Consider the following 13,965-nt stretch of genomic DNA (forward strand, 5'->3'; position numbering starts at 1 on the left):
TTAAGACCTGTGAGTGCGATATTCTTTCCTATGCAATGTTTCCTGAACATTTGATACTGCACCCAGGCGATCATTGTTTACCTAAACGTGAGTGCCAGCTCTCCTCAGACTGTTTTTATATATATATACACATATACATATATATATATATACACATATACATATATATATATATATACACATATACATATATATACACATATACATATATATACACATATACATATATATACACATATACATATATATACACATATACATATATATATACATATATAGCGAACCCAGGGTGGCACTCTGCTTCAGCTCTTAGCTCGGATGCAAGGTAAATGATTTAAATATCCAAAAAAAGACCAGCAACATCGAGTTATATTCCAAAAACAATCAATTGTGTATTAAAAACGCATGAACAGCCAACGTTACGTTTCGGTCCCCATCGGGACCTTTCTCAAGGCCTTGTGAAAGGTCCCGTTGGGGACCGAAACGTAACGTTGGCTGTATATGTGTATGTGTGTGTGTATGTACGTACATACACAGCATACTTAATTATAAACCTGTAAGGAAATACCAACTTTATCTTGTTTGTAAGAGAAAGAATGATGATGAATTTATGAGTTTTGTACCTTGTTTTGTGTCACTTGGTATTTGTGCTGGAATTTTCTAGCCGTTCATTAAAAGCTTATTAAGTAAACTAATGGTATAGTCACAGTTCTGTCTGAATAGCTGGGTCATGGAGGTGGAGCTGATCTCCTCTGGATATTGATGTTTCCCTTCAAGTGAGGAAATGAGCCGTTGCCTGAATTAGCTGCTCCTTTCAAAGCTTAGCACCAGGGAATCCCATTTGTATTGCTATCTGCACTGCAAAGACAGAAAGTGGAGTCTGAAGCAACAGAACACAGTGCTTTCATTGGTATTCCTTATTGATAGCTTTGCTTCTTTTGCCCAGAGCAACTCTCTTTAATGTTGATCAGCTGTCTTTCTGATATACCAAATAGATATGAATATACTCTCTGAGAAATCACTTCCCATTGGCAACATGAACACCACCATGTTATCGTATATATTCTTTGCCCCTGAATTTTGCTTCAGAGACAGGGTTAATTATTTTACAGATTCTTACAGTATTGTGTTTTTTTTCTTTTATTAGTAAGGCTCTAGTTATTCAAGATGTTTGCCCTAATAAATATATGTAAAGGAGAAGAAAATGCATGTTATTTATTCAGCAGAATGCTTTCTGTTTGATAGCAGCTGCCATTTTAGCTTGGTCTGACTTTACTTCCAGGCAGCACAGAACAGCTTTCAGCTCAGATTACAGGAGAGATAGGAGGGGGGAGAGAGGTAAACTTGACCAAACTTGTGGACCTTTTTTACGGTACAGTACACTAATATTTATTTGAACCACAAGACCCTTGGTGCTGGTTGTGTTTGATCGTTATTCAATGTTTTGGCTCAAACTTGAGCCTTCATCTGGTACCTAATAAAGGCTTAAGTTGGAGCTGAAAAGTTGAATAAAGATTAGTTGTTACATTTTGTTACCCGAAGTGCACCTGGTTTGTGACATGCTGCTCCTACTAGGAACTAGAACAGTTTTTGTATAGTTTTAAAGGGGTTAATTGAGCTCAGTTTAGCTTATATTTAATTCTACTTTACAATTTTGGCCAACTTATTTTCTGCTTTCATAATCTATTTTGCTTGTAATGATTGGCTGTGCAATAGGAACCCAGCATTGAGCAGTACAGTTCATTTCCTCCACTCATATCACATTGTAGAATAAATTAAATTGCCCAGTATGGCTTAATTTTTAAGATCATGATAAGAATTATGTGAGATTGGATTGCTACAAAACTGGTTTTCTGCAGGAGAAACCTCAGAGTAATGCCAGAGAATTAGAAGATGCACAAGGTTCTGACTGCAGTTTATATTCCACAGTATAAAATCTAAGTTTCTCCATCATACCATATTGCATTGTATTTTCAGGTGACCTTGCTTGCAGTCATTCCTGCTTTGCAGCTTAAGCCATTGTTTCAGAAACTTTTGAACTAAGTTATTATACTAATTAAGTAATTCTGCTAATGCAGTACATCTGTGATTAATTGCTCTATTAAAGGATAGGTGTATATAATAAGAATTCACAACTACTCATAACTCATCAATTAAAAATTAAATTCCCCTCGTTATCCATAAGACTACTGCTGAGCGAAAATGAATATGGCATGTTAAAATTTTTAACTTGCAAAGGTATATTTTTATCCATTTTATTCACATTATTGATCTGCTAAGGTGAAATTGTATCCATTCAAATCCATTAAAAATTAAGCTTTTTGACTCGTATGCAAAATGCCTTATTTTTAAAGGTTATATCAAAGTGTTAAAACTACATTTTCATACAAAAGTAGGCAATTTTCGTAAATGGTAACTCCATCCCAACACAACTTAAGCTTTTTGAAAAGTAAACATAATAACATTTTTGGCATATTGCTCATGTTCGAATAGTTTTTGAATTCTCAAGTATGGCGACAGATCCATTGTTGGACTGAGGCCTGGGATTAAACTGGACGCTCTAAGATGTTTGGGTTCTTTGTTTTAGAGCATAAAGCTGGCCATACACGCGCCAATGATATCGTATGAAACCTTGTTTCGTGTAATATTCGGTGCTTGTATGGCAACTTGGTGAGGCGACCAATATCGCAGAAGACTGCGGATATCTGACAACTCGCCGATCGGGCGGGTTAAAAGATTTTGATCGGGCGCCATTAAAGGCACCTGAGCAAAATCTAGCTTCAGGGCTGAATTGGCAGAAGCAGGTAGAAATCGTATTGTTTCTACCTCCATATCTGATGATTCGCCCCTGAACATCTGTGGAGGGTGGGAACATTCTTTCTTGCGACCGATGGTAGCAGGAATGATTGAAAATCGCCACGTGTGTGGCCACCTTTAGAGTTGCTTTGGTTGTATGTTTAGGATTGTTTACTATCTCAGCGCTGATTGGAGCAAAACTTTACCCTATTACTTTAATAGCTTTTTGGTCTAGTTAAGTTCTTCAACCAAATTCTTGTGTCTTGCTGAAACTGTTGTCCAGTTATACATTTGAAACACTATGATTGAATTCAGTCAACTCCATTCAGTGATTGCTTTAGAGATTATTTCTTAAGAGCAAGGGTGTTAATATTTATGCAAGATTGTTCAGTTTTTTTTAATTTGTAAACAAAATTGGAAAAAATGTATTTTTCCTAGTTTTAGTGTACACAAAATAGTCCATAATGTCAGTACCAATGGCAATTAAATCCATTTTAATTCCAGGTTGTATCAACAGAATTTAGAAACATGTAATATACATGTGATTTGTCGGTTGACAAAAGCTGAACCTGCACACAGACACTCAACCCAGACCCATCCCATCTAGTGAGCCATGATTTTTTTTTATACAGCCGTGCCTGACTGCCCACCAATGATGTCTATGGGGAGGTTGTTTCAGGCAGACCAGGAGCAAGTACATAAATAAGCAACTTCCCAACAGCCAGAGGGGGATTGACAGGACATTAAAGTAGTGGTAGTTTTCTAGCCCATACTCGCCCTACTCGCACATCCTTAATACATGTGCAAGAAACTGTAATGACTTTGCCCCAAATGTATTGTTGTGTTACAGTATAGGTTGTGATGATTTCCCTTTCTTTATAGAATGATAAGTGTAATTCAGGTATACATTGTATTGTAGTTCCACACCAAAGGAAAAAGGGTAATAATAAAGAGTGCAGGTTTGTGTGTGGTTAATGGAAACCATGTAGTATGTATCATGAAGGCCTACTCACTTAAAATTTTCCTCCTCCCTTTTTTTTTAATCATTTTTTGGGTAACATAATTTCTGCTTTTCACAGCAGTTAGAGTGTTGAGTGGGTAAAACTGTTGCAGGTTCAAGTAGTTAAAAATGTTGAATCGGATCAGGGGTCGACAAATCTTGATTCATTGAAATTAGACCCACGTAATTGGAAAAAATCCTATCAACTTTCAAGATTTAAATAAATATTATGGGGATTTAGCTGGTAGCAGCAGGTAGCGGACTGGAACCTTGGCTCCACAGACGAGACAGGCCACTCTGGTTTCCAACAAATACTAGCAGGCTCCTTGCCTGCGCTTTATTTTTCACAGCAAAATAACGGACACCACAGCTTTAGGTTTGAAAGTTTAAAGTTAAACAAAACAGAACAATATATTTCAAGGAACAGTTTGAGCAAAAGTCCACACTGCCAGTGCCAGGCAGTTTTTTTTCTGGAGTCCTCAAATTAGGGGTAGTTTGTTTTCACAGCACTCTTTCCCTCACAGCCTCTCTAAGTGACTGACTCCTGCTGCACACCCAGGTTCAACTTAAGTGCTTCATGTGTTGCCTAATTGGCTTCAGTCTTCTCTAGCCATACTCCAACTAGCCTATCTTTCCCTGGAGGTTTAAAGGAGCCAGTACCTCAGCCTGGGTGCTATATATCTGCCATCAAACAGACAATTCCCACTGAGACAACCTTTTTTTGTCACAATATCTAACATCAAGTGCATGAATAAAGAGTTACAAGAATTGTATTTTTTTAATGAGCATAACTCTTTGAGTGGATAATGTGCCCCCGTCCCAACTTGTGTTAATCATATTGCATGTATCAAATTAAAAATGTGTATACCTGTATATTTTTTTGTTTGATATCTTGTCTCAACTTCTTGAAAACCGGGTTGTATATTTATTCTTTATGTTTCGATAATGTTCTCTTGTTGTGAAACAGTTTAGTAAATTCAGTAATTTAGCACTGTAGCATCAGTGAGCAAATTGTGCTGCTAAAGAGCTGAGATTTATTTATTTTTACTTTTTTTAGGCAAAGAAGCCTAGCTGAAATCACGGAACTGATCCACACAGCTTTCCTAGTGCACCGTGGCATTGTAAATATTAATGAATTGAAGACATGCGATGGCCCTATTAAGGACATGCAGTTTGGGAACAAAATGGCGATTCTTAGTGGGGACTTTCTTCTTGCAAATGCATGTATAGGATTAGCTGATTTACAGAACGCAAAGGTAATTTCTTTAAAAACATATTGATACGTGGATTTAAGTTGTTTTCTGTCCATTATTTTGGGCTGTTTAAAAGATGTAATTATACATTGCCACTTATATCCAACAATTGTATGCAAACCAAAAAGAAAAAAATGTGAATGTTTTTTTCTAACTATTTATAATGACAATGCAATAATGACAATTAAGTTTTAACTTCCCTAAACTAAAAACAGAACTGAGGTTTTGACCTAAGTAAACCCAAACATTTGTTTTGTGGTGTTCTTGGATAAGGACAAAGCAGACTCTCTTGTCTCTAATCAGTCTCCCTTGTCTCTAATCAGTCTCCGACATCTTAGGGTTCATGTCTGTCACCATCACGTCACAATAATTATGTATGGGTCACACCCACCCCTTCTCAACCTGGGCCAACTCGTCCCATAGATTTAAATACCTGCCTCAAACTCCCCCTCTGATGATGTCACATGAAAGAAGTCTGTGATGAGGCAGAAGTGCAGATCACCTGCAACTTGCCCCTGGTGGTAATTTGGACTTGTTCACTACTCTACAGTTCCCTAATGTGTTTACATACTAAAGTAAAATCTTATTAAGGGAAGATGGCCAAACAACATAAGGTTCGCTTGTTTGACCAAACGAGCAGATCTTTCTCCTGATATGCCCACCAAAGGTGGGTAATATTGGGCTACTTCTATCATTTGACCATAGGGCAACATTAGGAATAGGAGCCATCTGAGCAAGGATGCCATTTTAGAAAGCAGTAGTAACCTATAAAACAATGTAAGTAAATAAATTAGGTACAAGCCAAGGAAGCCTTCTTGACCAGGGCCGCCCCAACATCATCCAGCTCCCCTCAGCGTCCTCCCCAACATTATCTAGCTCCCCTCAGCGTCCTCCCCAACATTATCTAGCTCCCCTCAGCGTCCTCCCCAACATTATCTAGCTCCCCTCAGCATCCACCCCAACATCATCTAGCTCCCCTCAGCATCCTCCCCAACATCCTCCAGCTCCCCTCAGCGTCCTCGTCCTCCCCCACCCCGTTTTGCTGGGGCAGCTACTCTTTTATTAGGTTGCGCCCCGTGCGTGCTGACGTCACGCGTACGCACGTGGCGCAACCAATAAAATTACCCGCTGACCAGCAATGAACCAAGGGCCTGTAACTCTTTAAAGGGGGCCCGTGCTTAAAAACTGTATGACGGCCGGGCCCCCTTTAAAGCCACGATCGTCCGGGCCCGGTGCAACTGTCCCCCCAGTGTCCCCCTGATGGCGGCCCTGTTCTTGACTATCTATGGTATTAAATGATGGGTAATAAATATGTACATGTGGCTACTCATATGTACACTACTTAAATGCCTAGTTCACTGTCAGGTGCAGCTTTGTACTCTGTTCAGTAGGCGCATACAGTTACATCTCTTAGCACTATAAACAGCAAAGAAGGGTAGGTGTGAAAGTTACATTGCAGGCAAAATACATGATTTTTCTACCCCACCCTACTTTGAAGGTTACCCCTTTAGTGAATTTTTTATGCTGTATGCATCCATTAAAATCAAAATCAGGAAGAAAATGGACAAATCTTTGGGAGTCTTAGGGCCAAATGACTGCATTACAATGATGAAAGTAAAAGAAGTTGGAGCGAGAGCCAAACAAATTAGACGTTTCGATCTTCAGTCTTAAGGGAAAATCAATCCTACCTGATCAAAATCTGTCCAGTTTTCGGCTAGATAATGGTTAGAGAGGCCTGTCTGAAGGACCCAAATCTGCCCATGTATGGCCACCTTCACATACCTTCAATAAGCTAACTTGTCCAGTGGCCAGTTAGATATCGCTTTTAATTGTAATCACTGTTAGCATCAGCTTCTAAGACAGTCGGCCTCATTGTTTGCTCAGTGACAACTGGTGAACCCCTAAATTTATCTTCACAACAGCACCTTAAAGAGCAAGGAAAGGCTCCTACTAAAGCCCTTAATATATTGTAGAGCCCCCTTACATGTAGCAGATCAGCAACTTTTTTATTTTTTTAATTTTTTTTTTAAATAATCCTCCCTTGTCCCAAAATGTACCTTCAAACTTTCCTCTCTTTGCACTCTGTGGATTTTCCCCCAGCATCGTCCCTGCACAACCAAAAAAACTCCCCCCCGCTCAAACCCCAAACCTGCAGCGCCACACTCTCAGACCCCCCCGCCCCCCCACAGCGCTCGCCTGTTCGCTCTGTGCTTCCCAGCTCTGATGGCTCCTCATAATGTGTCCTCTGGGTAGGGGAGGGGGGCGTGCCGCCTACAGTGTCCCGGTCACACAGTCAATGCAGGAGCGATGCATTATGGGAATCCTCTTTACCCAGCTCAGCGTTTTTTCTCTGTGTTTGGCTTCAGATCTTCTGAACAGGTGAAATATGGGGAGACTTAAGGGCACTATTGAGACAACTGAAAGTATGCCTGCAGCTTGAGATTAACTCTTTACTAGCCTTTCCTTCTCCTTTAAAGCATGCTGAGCACATGCAGTGTCACTGACATTAAAGATAGCCTAACATGGTCCAAGATGAAGAGTTCCAATGGACATTGTGCTTATCCAGTCATTTGACTCCTGGTCAATGATCACCTCATAACAGAGGCCTGATATACATGATGTGTGTGTATTATATTGTATATATTGGCTATTTCTCTCCTACTGTACTTCAGGTAGCAATGGTTAGGACATGCCTACCCCTCATTTGAAACACAGATAGGGACTATAGCTCAAGCTATAGCTAAAGCTAATGCAAATTTTTAGCCTAGAGAGACAGCAATATATTATTCATTATTGCCTACAACACTGGAATATTTTCACTTATCCTATATGTCTACTTTAAAAGGTAAAACATGTCCACTACTGTTCATTATTATTATATTAGAAAGTACCGCAATTTCTTGACCAATATAAAGACGATGTATAATAATTATATGGTACTGAACCGCTATTGTACAGAAGAAAGTACATTATCCTCATATTATTGAGGCAAATTCACACTCCATATGCTGTTTGGTGGCATGAAAATATCTAGTTTCCAATTACTGTTTAATTTAATTGTACTTAATGTTTAACTTAAAAACAGAAATAGTGACAGATATTGTCTCAAAGTTCATTGCAGCCCACGGCTGTTACACACCTGCTTCACTAGTGTGAATAGGCCAACAGAGAATACTGAAAGCTAATTTCTAGCTTTTAATTGCAGTGACACATTGGTACTAAAGACTGATCCCTTACTGCATTAACAATAGGCTGAGGTAAGGCAATTGCAAGCAGCAAGCTAGTCCCAGTTGTGAAGCAGTTATGTTGAATATACACAGACATACATATTTAATGATTGTTTTGGATAAGTGATATTTTATTATGTTTGCTGTGCAGTTTGTGGAATTTACAGTTCCCTCAGCTCTGAAAAGATCACAATCTAATTTTCTTGTCTAAGGAAGTACGATACAATCCATATTCCCCTTAGTACTGTGTGGATGGCATAAATAAATAGATTTTGAATAAAAGTGAATGCATTGCTGGTTGTTAAAAAGGCTTGTACTGGTCACTACTAGGTTTAGTTGTTTATATAATTGCTGTTAGTTATTGGTTGGTTGGTCACAGCACAAATGCAAAACTGTAATGTAAATGTAAATGCAAAACTTACTTTTCAGTCTAGTTAATCCCTGGACACTTTAGTTCAAAGTTGTGTTTTATGAGGTTACATTACTAATAAGCTTGTGCTCACTACTACAGTACTCTCTCTTCCTCTTTGTAGTTCTCTTGGGACTGACAATTAGCTGTGGATATTCAGAACCATAATGAAAAGCAAAGCTATTTTATAATTGCCACTGGTAAAATTAGCAAAGTCAATTACTATCCCCTAGGCTTTTTACTGTAGATATTAGAAAGATAAAAAAATAATTGCTTTATCTAGCTCTTTGATATTTAAATAACAGAAATAACATGTTCATAATTCTTCTGATTACTCTGCTCTCTTTGCACTTTAGTATGTTAAAGCGGACCTGTCACCTTAAGAAATAATTTCAAATTGTTTTCTATTGTGTTTGGCAAGCAAAATAAACTTTACTTACACTATATAAATTATTGTAATCTTATTTTCTTCAGCCTTGGAATTCTCAATTGCAGTAAGCAAGCAGGTGCCATTTTGTGGACACTGTTATCAAAGCAGGCATTGCATCCTGCCAAAATCTTGTTTCTAAGCCAGTATGGGGGGACCTAATGCCCATGCCCATGCACTGGTTGCACAATTAGATGGTGAGGATGGAGGGGGAATGTGAGGAGGGCAGCAACATCTAAGAAGTTCTGAATTGAAAGTGAAAGTAACTGTCTGCCCCACCTCTATGCCTAAGGCATAGAGGCGGGGCAGGCATTATATGATTGACAGCTGGGATTTTAAAATGCTTTTATAATGGATTTGGATGTGGTAATAAAAAAATTATTTTGGGTTTCATGTTTAATTTGAAAAGGACTTGTATTATACAGCTTTTTATGTCTGGGTGACAGGTCCACTTTAAACATTTATCCCAAATTCAATTCTTATAAGTTAAAGGGGAACTATCATGAATGGGAATCTGCTTAACTGGACTCAGTATTGACAGACAGCTTGTGTTCTGAGCAGAGAGGAGTGGGAGAGGTCCAACCATTCTTGACTCACCCATCTTTCCTGTGTGATAGAAAACCTAGAAAAGACTTTGAAGAAGGTCTAAAAATTCAACCCAATTCACCCTTACATTATGTCAATCACCCAAGTCACCTAGAACCTTCTTGGTTATTTGTTAGAAAAACATGAAAGAAGCCATTTTTTAGCAGCAGCAATCAAGTTATTTAGCACAAAGGCTCAGCAATTTGAAACATACATGCCGTGTGAGCTGGCAGGTGATGTGGGAGTTAAACAATAATTTAGGGCATCCACTTGCACATTCCCATAAAACTACAGTTGCCTTTTCTATAACTTAATTAAATGTTGTAGAAACAGTAACTTGTGTTACTATTTGTAAAATAAAATTGTAGTCACTCTTCATATGCAAGCTAATCAATAACAGAATATATGGGCATTTCTTAAAAATACATGGACTGGCTATAGCAGAGTAAAGGTTGCCATACGCAGGCAAGTGAATCGTCTCCTGATATGCCTACCTACGGGCTAATTCGACCATTAAAATGGCGGGCATGAGCGCCAGTGGATTGGTGTCCACATCAACAAGCCAATGCAGTCCCCAATCAAATGGAAAAAATCAAACCTGCCTGTTCTAGATCTGGCCAATTTCAGGCCAGTAGTCAAGCGGAGAGGCCCATGGGTGGGGCCCCTACACGGGCAGATAAGCTGCCGAATCAGTCTAAAGAACCAATGTCGGCATCTGGAATCAGACTGTGTATGGTCACTTTAAATGCTACAGAATGACCAGGTGGGCCTGATTAGAAACCTGAAAGCCTGGCTAGTCAGTCTACAGGAGAGCTCTGACTGAGACATATAGAGGTGTCTGTATCTGCATGTGTAAATTCCAGGAGGATGACTGGCATCTGTTCTAAGCAGCATAAATCCCAAATGCAAAAGAGCCTGAAGTGCTGTGTATATGAGGATATAAGCAATAAGTTGCTTTACTGTTGTATGTACAAATGCACCCAGCTCGGCTCCATTCCTTTACTTTCTCTTTGCACATGTTTGCTTGTAAGGGTGTGGCCTCATAACATGGCACAGCAAATCAGCTTTCACTCTGCTCTGTCACTCGCACATTTCTGCGTTACTGATGCAGACCAAGGAGCCAGAGATTCTGGAGGGTTGAGGATGGGAGGCTGCTTCAATAATTAGCCAAACCTTGTCAAAATGTTTGTCTAGACTTCATATTTTCATTCTTATAAAAAAAAATGTCATGATTGCTCCCCTAATACGATAATATCCTTTTACATTAATATCCTTTTAGTTGATAGATGAACCTTCATAATTATATTGTCGTATTTTCAATGTATCAGTGGAGGTATTTCTGCAGAAAATCTGTAAACATCATTGGGGTTGTTCTGCAAAGTTGCTGTGTTTTACACATTAATGGTCACTTGGCAGTAGTGAAAAAGGAATCCTGTCTTTTTAGGACTTGTTGATCAAATGTGGCACAGTGGAAACCCTTGCAGCACTGGGTTCCTAGGTTCGATTTTAGCAAGAGAAGTAACGGATGCTAGAAGTAAGACTAATGCCCCATTGGTCTGATTCTTTGCCTATGAAAAAATGCAGGCCGAGAATCAGCCCATACACCGGCATCCGTCTTCTTCCTTGTCTGCACCCGGAAACATTGCATTGGCCCAGGTGTAGGTACATGTGGTGGATATTGGCATGGAAGCACATGGTTATACAATTCTGCACTGAAACTGTCCGCTTGTGCATGCACTCAGGCCAACACAACAGTTCCATGTGCAGGCAAGGAAGAAGTCTGATGCCAGCGTAGAGGCTGATTCTTTGCCTGAGGCCACAAAGACCCAGGCCTAGGCCGGCAAAGTTTGGGGGGGGACATGCCACCCACTGGGCGCATCTCCACTGTCCCCAGTGGAAGCGATTGCAAGGAAGCTGCTGAGGGGAAGAGTTTAAAAGATGCTATCAGGTCCATGTGAGCAGCACTTACAGAAAGCAAGTAGGGACTTTCATCTTCCTGCTCATTCTGATTTCCATGCTCTGGTACATGGTGCTGCTTAGGGACCTGCCTGGGACACTTGAGCTGTCCCCTGGGTGGGAATAGCTGGCAGAGGCAATATGGCAGGATTCAGCGATTGTGGGGGATTGCTGGTGGGGCTCATCAGTCAGGAAGCATCTTGTGTCCCAGGTCCATGAGTTCACTATGTACCAGGGCAGCGGGCTTGATCACTAGGCTGCAGTAACAGAGAAGGGGGCCTCATAGGAAAGGGGTTATTAAGTAAAGTAAGGACCTCACAGCATTCTGTTCAAGGGGAGGAGGAAGCTAAAAGGAGGGAAGGGGGGTGCGAGTGGCAAGGGGGGGTGAAAACTACAGGGGGGGCCTAGGGGTGCAGGAACTTTTTATCCAGCCCTGACCCTATCTAGCATTAGCCTTGTGTTTTCTTCCTTGCTTGTGTGGCCTTCCTCTGAAGGCATTTGGTGGAGTATAAGTAACAGATGGTGATCTTTTAATGGTGATTAAAAGATAACTGTGTGCAATAAAGGATCCACTTAAGTGACCATATTCACTTTAAGGGCTCTGGCACAAATCGGTGGAATAGCCTCGCGAGGCAACTTCGGCGATATGCGCGAAATCGCGCCGCCGCGTCTGCCATCCCACCGGTGACTTACATTGTTGCCGGTGGGATGGCAGGGGAAGGCAACTTGGGCGGGCGACTAATCTCCCCGTGTGCCAGAGCCCTAAGCAGAAAGGAGAAAGTGGCAGGTTACATAGCAGATAACAGATACATTTTGTAGATTATTTTTGTATTATCTGTTATCTGCTATGTAACCTGTGCCTTTTCTAAATTTGAATAGCTATCCCCATGGCTACACAGCAGCTCTGTTTATATAAACTGTAGTAGAGTTTCTGATGCAAACACAAAACTTGACCAGTTTAGGGCAATAGTACATAATGTATTATTTACACATTACATAATTACACGTTTTTGTGATGTTACTGTTCCCTCAATAAGGAGAGGTAGGTATAAGAAGTATGATGATGTTTTTGTTGTTATTTTTGTTGTGCCATCATCTCCCGCAGCGCTTTACACAGCACAGCAATAAAATAATTGTTTACATACAGACAAACAGTTCACCAGAATAGATGCACAGTTAGGTTACTGGCACACATTGGTAATTTGTTACCCACAGTTAATCTGTTGTCTACCGCAAGTAACAAATCTCCCAAAAATGCATTCCCCTTCAGTTACCTTAAAACTGCCACAAGAAAAACACATTACGTTCGGCAATCCGGCTTAATAGTGGGAAAATGTGAAAGAAAACATTAAGTCGAACCCCAACTGTTTGCCTGTTTGCAATTTAAATTAATTGCTCACTGTATCTGTGGATTACACTGAGACTCACTTACGATAAGTGTGTGTTTTGAAAAGACAAGTACTAGCTATGAACAGTGGCATTTACCATGAAGACTTCTAATTCAGGTAATACTGTGACCAATCTGCCTTGTGGGCTTTAGAACATGATGGCAAACAAATTACTTCACTTTTGTCTAACCACAGTTATGTTAGGAGGGCTCTCCAGGACTCAGACATCCAACTAATCTTGTCATAGCCTTCTTCTTTCCATGCAACACTGATAATGAATCACAGCATGATTGTGTCCCCTGATTAAATCATCTATCAGCATGGCTTTGGAAACAACGTTTGCTTTGTAAACAACACGTTTACATGCTTTCACCTTCCTGCTAATTCTGCGTTATTATAGAACAGACAATACAAGTACATGCTGCTGTTCCATTATGTACTTTATCAGAAGCTCTCATGGATAATAAAGTTAATTCTTTCTGCACTTTTTACTTAACAGCCTGCAGCTGTTTAATCTGCTTCATCTTGGTTATGCTTATGGTTGAGCTCACTGTGCATAGGCTTGGCAGGCCCTATGGCACTGGCTTTCCACTGAATGTGCACCCAGACTCTAATAAATATCCTAACAAGAAAAGCATTTTGGATTCACAAAAGCATACCCCATATTTAATTCTTATGTTTAGGGAACTAAATGGAATATAAAACCTTCCTATCAGTATGAAATACTTTCCCCCGCACATGTATAGAAATCTTGCTAGCTTTCCATTTTTCCCTAACATTCATATCAAATGTCTCGATCTCCAATAAAATGACTTAGAGTTCATTTATCTACCAGAAGAAATTGACTGTTAAACCAGGAATACATTAACATCACGTGAACAGTTCCCTTGCCAGAAAGTAGTAGACCATTTTTACCAGTGGTGT

General features: G+C 39.9%; 1 protein-coding gene across 1 annotated transcript in view; it reads left to right on the forward strand.

The window, feature by feature from the left end:
* pdss2 (decaprenyl diphosphate synthase subunit 2) overlaps nucleotides 1-13,965 on the forward strand; it is a 114,501-nt gene that overhangs the window by 67,910 nt on the left and 32,626 nt on the right. The window contains 1 exon segment of the mRNA NM_001008169.1: nucleotides 4,854-5,052. Coding sequence (NP_001008170.1) covers nucleotides 4,854-5,052 — 199 coding nt within the window.

The sequence above is a fragment of the Xenopus tropicalis genome, chromosome 5 (assembly GCF_000004195.4).
Source record: "Xenopus tropicalis strain Nigerian chromosome 5, UCB_Xtro_10.0, whole genome shotgun sequence".
In the NCBI taxonomy this organism is placed as follows: Eukaryota; Metazoa; Chordata; class Amphibia; order Anura; family Pipidae; genus Xenopus; species Xenopus tropicalis.